Source organism: Solanum dulcamara, chromosome 8 (genome assembly GCF_947179165.1).
Source record: "Solanum dulcamara chromosome 8, daSolDulc1.2, whole genome shotgun sequence".
In the NCBI taxonomy this organism is placed as follows: Eukaryota; Viridiplantae; Streptophyta; class Magnoliopsida; order Solanales; family Solanaceae; genus Solanum; species Solanum dulcamara.
The window spans coordinates 62,891,165-62,907,382 of NC_077244.1; the positions used below are offsets into that span (position 1 = coordinate 62,891,165).

Here is a 16,218-nt window from a genome sequence, read left to right on the forward strand (position 1 = left end):
TCATCATCCAAAGCACTTAGGATGTAGCCCTTGCATAGAAATTCTGTCTGTGTCCATGCCTCAGTAATCATAAATTTTTCATTGGCCGGCATATCAGCAGCGGGCACAGGAGGGTCTTCGTTGGTGAACTTCTGCATACCAAGAGTGGTAAGCCAAAAGAAAATCCTTTGCTGCCATCCTTTGACTGTTGAGAAAAAGATTTGCAACTTTTCGGACAAGGTTGCAACCTTTCAAAAATCTGTTGGAAAAACGGAGGAAAATATTTTTAAATTAATTCGGGAAGGAAACGGGTCGCGGGTCAGGATTTTTTCACTTAATTAATTAAATAAATAAATAATATTAATTAATTAAAATTTAAAGTAAATTTGGTCCAAAAAGATTATCTATCAAATCAATTGACCGAATCTGAATCAAGCCGAAGCCGAAGCCGAGCGAGCGAGCGACGACGGCGCGAGGGGAGACCCTCTTCTTGACCCTTTAGCAACATAAAGGAGTGTTTCTACTTTTAAGTATGAGATTTTTCCTTTCCACCACCTATGTGGGACCAAAGCTTATTTAATAAAGCAAGAGAGAACATATCATTTTTCCCTCCACTTCTTTTCCCCTCAATTTCTCATTCAAACTATCAATTAAACCCAACAATAATTGCGTATCTTGATCATCTCAACAACTATCTTTGAATCACATTCCAAGATTACACTGCTATGCCCATGTTGAGAACACCATTTCACGCCATTTAGAGCAGCCATGGCTTCGGCCATCGCTAATATCCTGTCACGATCCAAGCCTAGGGTCTAGACGTGACACGGCGAATGAGACACCCGAAAGTACCTCACCCAAGCCTCTTAGCATTCATTAAGCATTTCATTGGTAATGGAAAACAATAATAAGCGGAAATAAAAACATTTTATCCATTTATGTCCAAACATACCTCTACTAATAAACTTGGCGGGGGCTAAGACATGTCCCTAGCTCACCCTTAATATAAGTGCCATGAAAAGCTTTAATAAAAGTCTTACTATTCTACATAACAAAAGCTTAGAAGAAAAAGGATGTTATTCCCGAAACAAGGGAACTCACCATAAGAAATCTTCAAACTAATTCAAGTTATCCACGTGGAGGAGATCGAGGAGCGACGTCGGTTCCTACATGATGATATCATGTAGGCAAAAGTATGCGTTAGTACTTTGAATGTACTAAGTATGTGAGTATGCTATGAAATGAAGAACATAAGAGGGACATGAGAAATCAATATGCATAAGTGAATGAATGCGTTAGACATCATCATAGGAAACCTTAAAATATTTATTTTTGTGGGAAAATGACCATAACCGACATTTAAGACCATGCGAGCTATTACATGGAATCCAACATAAGCCCCTACATTGGCACGGGGAGACTACTTGCCAGGTAGAACTCCATTCAGATTACATTTAATTATTTAACATTTGGTGGCTACAAAGGCCTAGCCGACAAGGGCTCCTATGGTGGCACATAGTTAATGCAACATGAGACTTTACTTAAGGACCCCTTAGATCGAGTCCCCATCTACATGCTACATTTGGTGCTAGGTTAAATCCCATGGAATAACATTTATATATCATAATAACATAAGCATTGTATGACTTTAGACATCAAATCATCATCGATGGAATAGCTCATTAAAACCTTTGGTTTATAATATCAGCATGACTACCATGCCCTATTTACCGCTCTACTAATGAACCTTGATTTATAAGAAAATTAGGTCTACAATCAGTGATGGCATTCCGGGTACCATGCTAATTGGACCTTCCATTTTGGGAAAATGTTCAAAAGCATTGACGGCTTATAAGAAGGTCAAACATGTCACATCATAACCTTAAACATTTCATTTGATTCAATGTGAGAATTTTCCTTTCACATTGAAACCTTAATTTGGCTAAGAAGCCCTTTTATCAATCAAACATTTCATAAAGACATTTCACAAGACTCCCTTAAATATAGGCATTTGCTTCATAAACTTTCATTTAGAGTCAAACTTTCAATCCAACTTCATTTCAACATAAGAAGACTAGGTGGGTTCATTTCATATAACTTTCAAATACATTTAAAGAATACTTGTATGCATGAGAGTGATATGAATGCATCAAATCAAACATCTTAAAAATAACCCACCATATGCACTTTAAAACTACTTTCAAGCCTTCATATAAGTACCTTGATAAACCATCCATTTCATGTAAATAAGAATCAACCTAAGTCAATATAGGTAATAAACTTCAAATATTCAAGAATCTATACATTTGGAATCGTAGTATGAAAATCCCTAAAATTTCTCCTCACTTGAAATTAAGAGTCAATATACATATATATACTAATAGGAGTAAATAAACTTAAATATACTATAATCTATGCATTTGGAACCATTATGTAAAATAACATAAGATTTCATCATTTAAAATTGATATACAAAGTTGAGAAAACATTTGGGCTCCATGGGTGGAAGGACCCATGGATGAAAACTCACATACCTTAGGGAGGAACTTGAAGAAGAATTGAAGAAGTCTTGGTGTTAGGTCTTCAAAGGGAAGGTTGAATCCTTGAGTTTGATAGAAAAATTGGAGAAGATGATTTGAGAGAGAAGAGGATGAAGTTTAGGGTTCTTTTGAGAGGTGAAAAACTGAAAATAATGAGCCTAAAATGTCCTATGTTAGTGTATATATGTTTAGGAAAAATGCCCAAACTACCCTTCATCAAAAATTTGGAAACTGGGCAAAAATCCTGCTGGCGCTATAGTGGCGCGTCGCGCCACTGCAGCGCCAAGCCAAAATAGGCTTAAAACCCTGCACATCTATTAGTGGCGCATCGCGCCAAAGACCAAACTACTGAGGCCATTTTCTGGTGCTATAGTGGCGTGGGGCGCCACTGGAGCGCCAAGCCTAAATTTCGCCCAGGCCTGAAATTCCTGCAGTACTAGTCTGTAGTAAAATGGCCATAGCTTTTGACTCCGAACTCGGAATGAGGTAAACTCGGTGGCGTTGGAAAAAAGACTCAAAGACCTTTAATTTGGTAGGTCATCCGACACCCAGTTCGTTATATTCAAAGATATATGGTCATTGGAAGTTGACCCTTATACGAACTTATTCGGAAACTTAGCCGAGACTAATTCTTCGGACTCGACTTGGTTTTAGGGATCCCTTATGACCCTAAATCACATATAATACCCTTGAATTACTTAGGAATTGATCCTAACTCATGAATACACTTTAAAGTTGTCAAGTACGATCCTATACGTACATGAAAAAAAATGCTACGGGTCTTGGCGTAGATTTTGTTTTTTTGGGGGGGTGTTACATATCCATAGCAATACTTTGAGAAAAGGCCATGATTATGGAATTAAATTAACGCTCGTTAACCATTGGATTGTTATTTTGTTTTTCATTGAATAGTTATTTGAAACCATTTACATGATGTATTTATTATCGGGTTGTTTACTACTTATCGTTATTGAAAAATAACATGTTTATGATTATGTTAAATACTAACATGTCTTCTTACTTTTTTCCCTACCATGAACAATTATGGCTAAGTGTTATTATTCGTAAGCTAGCAACTTATTCTGATAAGCCTCGAGATCTTACAGATGTTGTTTCTGCATCCACTTTTCAGCCGGCTGGGAAAGCTAATAACTTTTTTTCAAAGACAACATGAGTTGATGAAGACAAGTATTTAGTAATGTTGGTGATCCCACATTGGCTTGTGTGAGCAAAGAGTTATATTTATTAGTCATCTTCCTTTCTTTTAAACTCTTAGGGTGTGTTTGGTACGAAGGAATATGTATTTTCAAAAAATATTTTCTTATTTTCTCATGTTTGGTTGATTTAAATGCTTTTCAAATCAACTTGTTTTTCTCAAATTTAAGAAAAATGACTTCCCTCCAAAAATTAAGAAAAATATTTTTCAAAACTATCCTCCAACCTCAAATTACAAATTTGTTTTACTCCACCCACACCTTGACCCTACCCATAAAAAAAATGTAAATTTCTTTGTTTAAAATTTCAAAAAAAATTTAACCCCTACCCCAAAATCAGCCCTAAGCCCCCACCCTCCAAAAAAATTAAAATTTTAAAAAATTCTTTTTAAAAAAATACTTTAAATTTTAAAAAATTCAATTCTCCACCTCATATCCTGACCACCCTTACCAAAACGACTCCCCCCCCCCCCCCCACACACACACATAAAAGATTAAAAAATTAAAATTTTATTTTTGAAAAATATTTTAAATTTTAAAAATTTCATTTTTTTTACCCCACCCCTATCCCGACCCCCATACCAACCCTTCCCCCCTCCCCACAAAAAAAATTTAAAAGTTTATTTTTAAAATATATTTCAAAATTTGAAAATTTCATTTTTTTACTCTATTCCTATCTCGACCCCTCTACCAGCTCCCCCCCCCCTCACCCCTTACCCACACCCACAACCCCCTCCCCCCGAAAAAAAAAATATTTTTGAAAAATATTTTGAATTTTAAAATTTTCTTTTTTACCCCATCCCTATCTCGACTCCTCTACCAGCAAGACCCACACCCCCACATCAACCCCCCCACCTCCCCCGCCTGCCTCCCCCCCCCCCCTCCACTCCCAAAAAAAGAATTAAAAGTTTCTTTTTTGAAAAATATTTCAAATTTTGAAAATTTAATTTTTCTTACCCCAGTCACCCTATTACCCTCCCCCCCCTACACACACACACAAAATAAAAAATTTAAAAAATATTTTTTAAAAAAATTAAATTCCAATTTGAAAGTTAGGATCGAGGGTTGGATTCTAGTTCGAATATCGATTCTCGAATGGGGAGTCGGGGTCAGCTCCCAAGTCAGAGATTGGTGTCGGATTCTAGATCGATCATCGCGGTTGGATCTCAAATCGTTCATCAGGGCTGAATTTCGATTCGGGTGTCGGGGTCAGGTCCCGAATCGATTAATGGGGTTGATTTTCATGTCAAAAAATATTTTCTACTCTATAACCAATAATAAAAAATATTTTCTGGAAAATATTTTTCTTTCACCAATCAAACTATAGAAAATATTTTTCAAAAAATATTTTTCACTCACCAACCAAACATGAGAAAATAAGTTAAAAACCAACTTGGTTTTAATAAAATATTTTCTATGAAAACATTATCCTTCATACCAAACACACCCTTAGTTCTGTTGGTCAGTTTCATGAGTATTTTGAGTATTATAGACTTGTGATTAGTGGTACACTTTCTTTCCGTATTTTGGAGATGCATATTTATTTGTGTTACAATTCGTTGGGTATTTCTTGTTGTGTGATTTATTGATACATGAAATTTTGGATTGCTCTAGAAATAGGGAAAATTCTAGCCAATTTTCAAAAAAAAAAATCGTTAAGAGTCCCAAATCATGATCTTCGTTCAATTATAGCAATGTGTAATATGAAAGGGATTTCATCAAATGATTTATGAAAGTCTTCCATCCTCATGATCAACATTAATTCAAAGTGCTTGAAGTTTCTTAGCTTGACTTCGGATGAAGAAGTGTGATTGTCCTTCATAGGACTGTTGGCCACAAACTATCCCACTCGACACCCACAGATTTAGCGGTTTGTCATTGATTATATGATAGCGCTAACTAGGGGTGTACATGGACCGGATTGGTTCAGATTTTTTACAAATCAAACCAAACAATTTATATCGGGTTATTAAATCTATAAACCAAACCAAACCAATAAAGTCGGGTTTTTCGATATCAATTTTTCTCGGGTTTTTACGGGTTTTTCGGGCTTTTTTGGGTTTCTCGGACTTTTCATAATATCTAATAAAAAACACAGAGCAGTGCTTCTTAAAAAGAGTTCTAGTACAAAATATCAACATATAAGATGGAGGCAGAACACTGTTTGAAGTTATAACTTTATAATATAACTTTATAAGATGGTTTTTTTGTATAGTATTTAGATGGACTTCTCAAGTCCAAATCTAAATATAAGAAAGAAAACAAAAATTATAAAAAAATTAAAAAAATATTTATACATTACATTTTAATAAATATTTTTATGTATAACATAATTTAAAAGTAGTATATCTATAATCGGATCGATTTGGGTTCGGTTTGACTTTTTTTAGTTAAAACCAAACAAACCCTATAATGGTCGGGTTTTTTTTTCAAACATCAAACCAAGTCAAACCAAACCACTAGTCGGGTTTTTTTCCGGTTTGATTCGGTTTATCGGTTTGATGCGGTTTATCGGTTTGCCCTGTACAGCCCTAGCGCTAACATATATATTTATTTTAGTTATTATTAGAATACTGACCCCCTAATTTGCCTAAGGAACAAGTCTACAGCATATGTTCCTTACGAGTTACTAAGCTTGTTTTTTGAATGACAACTAAAGTAATAACACAATGATTTATCATGAAAAACTCTTGTTCAAAAGGGTGAAAAATCACGACCTACAACTCTCTAGGACTTAACTCCACTTCACTAAACTTTGAGCCTCAACAATTGTTTAAGACTACAATCCTAAACAATCTAAGGAATTATAAACTCTAATTCCTATTTATCAACAATCACCCTTGACTATTGAACCCCTTCTCTAAGTTGCCCTCAACTCAAAGAATAACCTATACTATGAACCAACAATGATTACAACTCAATAACAAAAAATACAAACAAACCAAACTTAGAACTAGAGTAGTTTATCCTATGGAACAGGTTCTTCAATCTTGTTTCTTTGTATTTGCAACACTCTGAAACTTCAACCAGAACTCTCTCAAATATGAACTCTCTCTTACTTGAATTCGTTATGTTTGATGCTCTCTATGTAAGTGCGCAAAGGTCTTTGTGAAAAACTCATTGTATTTATAAGCGCAAGACTTCTCCTTCTTTAAGTCGAAGTCTGTTTCTTTTTACCGCACCCTTTTCCTTGTAGGACTACTGCTGCTTTTAAGGAAAAGAACCTTTTCTGCATCTTCATTCACCGCCTTGGATCTTTTTCTTTCGCATATATCCGCTTCTCCTAATCCCAGTTAGATTCGGTATGATAGAAACACATAATAGTGACTTGTCCTTTTCAACTACTCCTTTTGTCGATCATCAAAATCATTTTTGTTCCAACAATTATCAAAATATTCCTTACATTTTTTTCTAAAATGTAGATAGAATTGAGAAGTTGATATCTATAAATAGTCGTCCAACAAATATATTTTTTTTTGCATATTAATGTTTCAATTTTATCGGATTTGTGATATACATAAAATATACATTTTGGCTTCCTTGTCATTCCTACTTTCTAAATAAAGCATTAGAAAGAGAGAATAGGCTAGTATTGTTATTCTTGGTTTTGTGGATTGCCTAATTAGTTTTAATTAATTTCTATAGAAATTCAGTGAGGTGTTTATATATCCAGCTAGCTATTTTGTTCTAATCAAGTAGTTTAAGTGGATGACACAATGCAGCTATATCATCATCCAATTTCCATGGATAGTCAAAAGGTGAGACTTACTTGGAGGACAAGGGTATTGATTACACATCTTATCATGTGAACCCTTTAACATGGATGCATTTTTCTTTAGGACGAATCCAAGTGGCAAAATTCCAGTTTTAAAGAAAGGTTCTCAAATCACATATGATACAATTGAGATAATTCAGTTTAGTCATCTTTCACCTCAGCCTTTATTACGTTGATATTTCGATTCATATATACCTTGGTAATTTTAGTAACGTCAGAGTTCAATCAGCACCAACATTTTTGACATGTAACAATTGCTCGAATGGCAGAATCTCCCAATTTAGCAAGTGACTATCATCACAAATTAAAAGCAGCATATGATACAGATGATAAGATTAATAATGTTGGAAGTTCTAAGACAGCGTAAGGATCATCTTGTAAAGTTTCTTGATGAGGTGGAAGTAAAGCTTAGCTGGGGCAGAGTTCAATCTAGTTGATGTGATTGTTGAAGCTGGAAGATGAGTACAAGAGCAGTCGACCAAATTTAGCACATTATTAGGCTGTGGTGAAGCAAAGGAAGGTACTTTGATGGCTGGAGAAAGCAAAAACACTACTGAAAACTTCATGCTTCATCTGTATGAGGACTTTGCTTCGAAAATATTAATACTTTTTACGTGAAGCCTGAAGAGGAAAAGCTAGTGTATAATGACCACTAATGCTCACGGTGTAGTGATACCAGTGAAAATGTTCTATACAAATAACTGTAGGTTTGATTCTCACTGTCCTCCTTTCCCTTCCCTCATGTAATAGAAAAGAAATAAAAAGAATTACTCTTGCCTGATGTAACTGGTCATTTTCTCTCTTTCCCTTCCCTCATGTTTTCATACAAGTGTTTTCCATGTAATGTTTAGTTAGTGAGTAGAAAATATTTTTCAGTGAACAAGACAGAGACTACAAGTCAAACTAAACCAAACTGAAACAGTCCAAAATAGTTGCAAAATTTGAAATGGTTTGATTCAGCTCGGAATGGAATGTACTCAAACCGTATTTTCCCAATTTGGTTGAGTTTCATCCCAAACTACACCAGTTCAAACTGTTCACGGTAAGAGTATATTTTTGCAGCACAACTAAAGAAATTCATGAGTTCAAGCCAGCAGTTCATCAAGTCTGACACCTCAAAAATGGAAAAAAGAAACAAAAAAAGATATCTGCTATATGCAGATTGACACAACTCAAATGCCCGTGGAAGAATCAATTTATGTCAATGCATACACTAGTTCACATAAGCAACAACCAAGTCATCAAATAAGTCATAAGCAAGTGCATGAGGAATTCAAGTACGCACATAGAGCACCCCGATTGATACCATCCAGAGGCCAGCAAGATAATATATTATCAGACAATTTTTTTAATGTTCAATTAATGACCAAAAGAATTGAGCAGTTTACCTCTTTGAGGCATTGAAAGGTCACTATCAATGTATGACATCAAATAAATTAGAGTAACGTTGGTCCTAAACCTAATAATTGTGAAAGAATCAAATTTACAAAACTAAAAAGGTGCTTTTCATTTTCTGCGGGCGCCAGAAGATTGCAAGTGCGAAAGGGGCACTGAAGAAAAATCTAGAAGCTGCGGAGAACTTGCCTATATAAGGTAGGTAAATCTAATACCCTTGGAAAGTATTCGGTCGTAGAGCATGACCCAAATTCTGCATTCCAAGGTTATGCTCCACCCAACTATGCGTACTCCTAAACTCATTTTCCCTGCTTGCTATACCTGCAATGCACATGCTATTATTCAAGTTATTTCCTGTGTATTCCCAGCCACTTCTTATCCGAAGCCAGGGAGGTATTAACTTGGAATTATTAAACTTTTGCTTCCTAAAGTTTTTCCTTCCAAAGTTATGAGAGTCACTAACTCTTTCAGAACCAAGTTGGTTTCCATTGCCATCCTGAGGCTGGTCTGCTCCAGATATGCTTGGAGAATTTTGAGCTAAGTGACTAGGAGAATAAGTACCCCAATCTTCTCCAGCATTTTGAGGCAGCTCACTAGTTACCCCAAGATTAGCAGCAGTAGGCACAAAATCTCTTCTATCACAGGGATATGGAGGTAAAGGAGGAAAGGGATGGAAAGGTATTCCTGGGGCAACAGTCCAAGCATCAAATCTTCCTTTTTGAGGAGACCCAAATTGCTGCACCTCGGAAAATGGAATTCCATAAGAGACAGGCAACCGTGAAACGAACCGCTGCTGCAAGTACCCCATAACAACTGGCTGTGGATGTTCTACGGTGTTGCATTCTTTGGTACTGTAAATAGCTGTTGAAGAATCATCAGATAAAACACTACAAGCCTTAACCGGGACTGAAAATCCAGGAGGAAATTCATAACCAGGAGGAACATCATCATCTAGGACCTGCTTCTGGTCCTCAGCTACATCACTCTCATTTCTTGGATCTGACTTTGCTTCAGCCTCTTGATCCCATCGACTTTTACGGTTACGTTTCTTTTCCCTATACGCTGCCCCAATATCAGAACATGAAACAGAGGAACCATCAAGCCCACCAGCATCTGCTTGAACAGATGCAACAGTTGAATGGCAGGTATACTCTGCTCCTTCCGATGGTTTACAACCCAAATCGCACCATTGATTTTGTGATGCTAAACACCTATTGTACTGTGACCTGGAATGTGTGTTGATACGGCAATCATCTCTATCAATGCAACTTCTTTTCCTGAGAGGTCTGAGTATCCACCTATCTCTAAAGTTCCTTGCAATTTGATGAACCTGACATGCAGTAAATCACATATATTTTGTCACATAATCGCTCAGAATAAAGAAAATTTTGAAACAAAGTAATTAACTGAAAAAATACCCCCTTCCCCCCCCCCCCCCAACAATCACACTATGCGTATAACTCGAAACATAGACCAACAACAAAAACATAACAAGCATGAGAACAATCTGCATTGTAAAACTAAGGGAATTAGAAGCATACACAGAAAGTCCAGAGCAGGCAGTGACAGAATATCGTGCACACAACCTTTATCAGTGTATGCTAATTCCTAGCCTAATAGCTATGATCAGCATAAATAGGACATCCCTTAACAAACTGTGATCTTTTCAGGATGTTCTGTCTTCTTTTAACCAAAGATCCCTCTTCCTCTTTCCTTCCTATCTTGCAAGGATAATTGACATGCTACTCTCTTACTTATCCATCTTCTCCAAATGTAGTTGATTTGAGATTGAAAAATAAGTAGCCTTAGTCATTTATGGGAAGGAACAAGGTCAAAAATGAGAGATCGGTAAACTTTCCTTGTAGCAACAAGGTGAGCCCAAGCTTATGAATGCTTCCCCAAAATTTTGCATCTGTATTCTGTAACAATTCTTTTGGTACTGTTTAGGCCTTGTCTAATAGTTACTCGCAGACAAGTGGTGACATTTGTTCTTCCCTTTACGTTTACTTCATTTTTGATATATTAGCTCTCTGGCAAAGTATTCTTATGAATTAGTTGAGACTTAAAGAAACCAGTCTTCCTCATGCATGCACAAAACCTCAAGCAACACGCACAAACAGAACCGCAAGATAACTTTAGAAGAATTTCAATTTCATACCAATACGAAATCTCAACTCTGTCTAAGTATCAATCCAATGCAGATATTTTGCTGGAAAAACTAGAAGGCAAAGAATGTGGTTCTAGAACCACTTGATGAAAACAAAAGACCTGCATAGTAATCAGAAAGCAGTACCTGTTTGTCTTCGTGCTCTGTCAATCCAAAAATTGAGCTCCTAAGGCTGCAAAGAGGAAAAAACAATACTTTCAGAGGTAATTTCAAATGTGGATATCACTTAAAAAAGCATGGACAAAAGTGAATTTTATAGAATTATAACAAGCAAATGTGGGAATATTAGATAGGCGCCACATAAGGTGGAAGATGGAAAACACAATCCTAAGTAGTCAGAATTTGGAGAGATGTTATTGCCATAATTGTCAGAAAACATGTGGCATAGCTGTCATCAGATTCAGCAACAATGCATGTAGTACATTGTTCAAGGGCAAGATAATGAACTAAGCATGCATGCAGGAAATTAAAGCAAGTTGCAGGAAAGGTAGAGACAAAAATGGATATAGTGGAGGAGAGCGTTAGAATGTCAAGTATCAGCATTATATAGTGACATTACAATGTCAGAAATTATAAAGCTTGATATTGTCTAGCATTGAACAATTAAAACATGGGGTCGTTAGGTTGACAGACTAATGTGAAAAATATGGTAGGAAATATAGAGAAATCCCACAACTGTGGGATTACATTAGGAAACTACACCAAGTTTGTGCTCGTTTATTTAATTACGGAACTAACTGTAAAAAGGATGAGATCACATGATGTATGCTATTCATAGACAATATTGTGTTACTGTCAAAATTAACAAGGATGTCAACCAAAGGCTAAAATAGGGAGGAGCACTTGAGAAATAAAAGATTTAAAGAAGCGTATAAATAAGACAAATTATTCATTGAAAGTTTATCCAACACAATAAGAATGAAAATTGAATGAGAGATGAAGATCTAACACGTCCAATTAGAGGGGGGGGAAATGGCTGAAATGGAGGAGAGCCACAAAAAAGTATGCAGTCGGAGGATATTTAGCAAAGAAAAAGGCAAATTTTATAGAACAACTTTAAAGGAAACAATGTTATATTGGAGCGAATGTTAGGTCTCTAAGACCCAACATATCGACGAGATGCATGCTGTATATATGTGTGAATGTAGGTGAGTATGCGGTTTCATAAGGTGAAAAAAGATTAAAAAAATAATCGCATCCAACAGAAGGTGCAATCAAGACACTTATAAGATTAAATTAGAGAAGGCTAACTAAGATGATTTCATCATGATTCTAGTCCTACATAGACCTCCTAATACACCCATCTACATATGTGAATGGTGGGGGGAGTATTACAGGAAGAGGTAGGCCTAAAAAAATCACATGGAAGAATATTGCTTCGAAAGACCAGCAATATCTTGGAATCAACGCAATTTTCTTTTGAAGAATGGGAATCCATGCAATCTTGACGTAAAGAACATAAAAAAAGTAAAAAAAAATTGAGAAATTAGTACTGTTGTATTCTTCAGCATTGGAAATGCTGGCCACCATCAAAAACATGTTAACAGAGAAAATGAACTCTAGCTCTACAAAGCTCCTAGAAACTATTTCTTCTATACAGTTTTGTTTACACCAAAAAAATAAAGTCACAAGACCATTCCATTTCACATCATGGACTGATCTGATTTTGTCTTTAAAACACCTTCCATTTCTCTCCCACCAAACTGACCACCATATGCAAGAGGGTATTATCCTCCATTTTTTCTGACTTTTACTTCCCCCTCTTTTTATCCAACAGCTCATTAGATCAGTTGTATGTTCAGACATTGTCCACACTGTTTTGTGAGACTGAAAAACAGACTCCACAATTGAGCTGGGAATTTACAGTGTAGGAACAAGTGATTGTTTGTCTCCCCAGTCTCATTGCACAAAAAAAATCTAGTCACCACAACTCTCCCCTTCTTTTGTAACACTTCATGAGTAAGGCATACCTTTTTTACCACTAACCATATGAAGCATTTCACTTTTGTAGGGGCTATGTTCTTCCAGACATTTCTCCATATCTTTAGCTCTTCCTCCTGCATAATGCTATTCTCCCACTTATATAGCTTATTTACTATGAAACTTCCTTCTGAACTGTGTCTCCATCTAAGTCTGTCAGGTTCCATTGTTGTCCCACCAAAATTATCCACTTCTTTTAGCAAGCCAACTAATCTTTCTACCTTCCAGTCATTTAAGTGCCTTCTGAAGTTAAGGTCCCAACCCTGGGGGACCAGCAATCAGACACAACAATTTCAGGATTGCTGGATAGCAACATGAGATCTGGAAATTTATCCTGTAGTGGTACTTCCCCTATCAAGTTATCCTTCCAGAACCCAACATTGTTACCGTTGCCCACTCTGATTTTAGAGTTCTCCAGGAGCTTTGACCATAGACCTCTGATAGCCCTCCATACACCCATCACATAAGTGCAACTCACTTCATTTGAGCACCAAGGGCTGTTTTGTCCAAACTTATGAACAACTACTTCCTTCCAGAGAGAAGTTTCTTCATCACAGAATCTCCAAAGCCATTTTATCAAAAGACAACTATTTTGAATTTTCAGATTTTTTATTCCTAGTCCTCCTTATGCTTTTCTTAATTGGGTGACCTCCCATTCAACCAGATTATATCCCTCCCCCCCCCCCCTCTCTTTGTTGCCTTTCCACAAAAAAATCCTTATTAGTCTATCTAGCTTCTTCACTACACTGGAAGGAATAAGAAACAAAGACATCACATATGTAGGTAGAGAATCCAACACTGAGTTTATTAGTGCGACTCTTCCCCCTAAAGACAAATATTGTGCTTTCCACTGTGCTGGTCTCTTTTCAGACCTTTCGATAATGCTGTCCCATATCTCTACTTCTTTGTATTTCCTGCCTAATGGCATACCCAAATACACAATGGGCAAAAAACCCACTTCACACCCCAACACACTCGCCAAAGTCTGAACATTTGTTACCTCTTTGATGGGGAAGATACTACTTTTCCTTCAGTTCACCTTTAGACCAGAAACAGCTTCAAATACCACCAACATGGCTCTGACATAGGTAACTTGTTCCACTGTGGCTTCACAAAAAATAATGGTGTCATCTGCATATATCAGATGACATATCTCCAAACCACCCTCCCCTATTTTGAAACCCTTTAGCCAATTGTTGTGAATTGTTATTCTCATCATGCTACTAAACCCTTCTATAGACAAAATAAACAGGAAAGGGGATAGGGGTCCCCTTGTCTCAATCCCCTTTCAGAGGGAAAAAAACCAACAGGTTCTCCATTTCCTAAAATGGAGAACCTACCAGTTTTAATAAAAAACTGATCCACTCCAACCACTTATCCCCAAACCCCATTTGTTTCAGAACACTTAGCAAGTAATCCCAATTCACATGGTCATAAGCCTTTTTGATGTCTAGTTTACACATTAGGCCAGCTACCCCTCCCCTGATCCTGGTGTCTACACATTCATTTGCTATTAAGGCAATATCCATAATTTTTCTTCCTTTAACAAAGTCCATTTGATGCTTATTCACCAGAGTCTTCATCACTTTCTTCAATCTCTCAGTTAACACTTTAGAAACTATCTTGTAAATCCCAGAAATCAAACTAATGGATCTGAAACCCTTATTCCACTGCTCCTGCCTTTTTTGGTACAAGGGCCACATATGTGACATTCAAACTTCTTTCGAAGATTTGGTGATCATGAAAATATTGCATTGTTCCCATAATATAAGCCTTAATAACCTCCCAGAAAGTTTGAAAAAAGTTCCTATTAAAGCCATCAAGGCCAGGTGCCTTATCAGTTGCACATGTTTTGATGTTATCCCATACTTCTTCCTCTTCAAAATTTCTTTGTAAACGTTCCTGATCTTCAATGGAAATAGTTGCTATATCTTGGAGGATGAGATCAGGTCTCCATTTTTCTGTTTCTGTATACAAACCCTGGTAGAAACTGAGTGACATCTTTGATTTCTTCTGGAACAGAGATAGTTTACCATTCTACCTCTAAAGAATCAATGGAATTATATCTTTAATGAGAATTAGCCAACCTGTGGAAAAAACTTAGTACTCTTGTCTCCACTCTTCAACCATTAAGCACATACCAACTAGTTGAGATTAAGGTTGAGTTATGACGATATATTTACATTAGGTTCAGTATTTGCTAAGAATCTTTCTAGTCCATTTAGAAATGTGTGTCCATAAAAACTGTAAAGAACGTCTAGTATCTCAAGTAATTGAATGTAGGAATAAATTGATCCAAAACAATATGGATAGCATGGAACGATGTGTAGTACTAGTTACAGTTATAGGTTCATCAATATTTCCTCTTTTATTTATTTTTTATTTGTCTAATGTCCCACATGGTATATAACGGCATCTTAAGAGGATTGATATGGATATCGAGCTACTCCATCAACTGTTTTGTAATTTCAGGTTGAATTCTCATATTCTTCTAACTTGGTATCAAAGCTAACATTTGGTAGGCTTGCTCTTACACTTGTAGCCTCATGCTGAAGTTCCCATGTTAACCCTAATCGAATAACATGTGACGAATCTAAAAATCAAGTTACAAGTGCTCGAGCATGTTGGAGACATAATGTATCACGAGTATAACGGCATTGAAATAGGTAGCAAGCCATGGACTACTCCACACATTACATTTAGGTTTTGGGTTGGATGTTCAAATTCTCTTAATAATATTTAACTATGTGAATGTCATATCTAAACGCTTAAATAGTTAAAGAGAGAACACTTTTATAGTCTTATAAATTTATTTATTTATTTATTTTAGGTCTAAAGCACACCCCTAAAGTGCGGGTACGACTCTTGGGCAAAATATGTGAAAATATTTTATAGATGAAGTAAGAATATTATCATTAACAAGAGAATTAACTAGCCCGTATACCAAATGTATTCCAAAAAGTAGAAAATCTTACAAAATGTGAAAATATTAGCTTTTGGATGGCGACGAAACATAATTGAGGATCTCTGCTATTTTGGTGACATGATTGTGTGAACCGACTCATTTAAAAGCTAAGCTGCCAAAGAGGAGGCACTTGTATTGTATAGTTCAGGACTACGAACAGACAAGAAAGGGAATTGGACAGATTTTATGATAAGCAAATGAAG

The 16,218-nt window shown here is 36.3% G+C and overlaps 1 protein-coding gene and 1 pseudogene across 1 annotated transcript in view; one reads left to right on the top strand and one right to left on the bottom strand.

Moving 5' to 3' along the window:
* Window positions 1-7,449: 7,449 nt before the first annotated feature.
* On the top strand, window positions 7,450-8,037 carry LOC129900046 (glutathione S-transferase TCHQD-like; annotated as a pseudogene).
* Window positions 8,038-8,807: 770 nt separating this feature from the next.
* Window positions 8,808-16,218, bottom strand: part of LOC129901738 (histone-lysine N-methyltransferase ASHH2-like) — a 34,493-nt gene continuing 27,082 nt past the window's right edge. The window contains exons 17-18 of the mRNA XM_055976996.1: window positions 11,197-11,242; window positions 8,808-10,233 (exon numbers count right to left, since the gene is read on the bottom strand). Coding sequence (XP_055832971.1) covers window positions 9,112-10,233; window positions 11,197-11,242 — 1,168 coding nt within the window. The 3' untranslated portion in view covers window positions 8,808-9,111. The remainder of the gene's footprint in view (window positions 10,234-11,196; window positions 11,243-16,218) is intronic.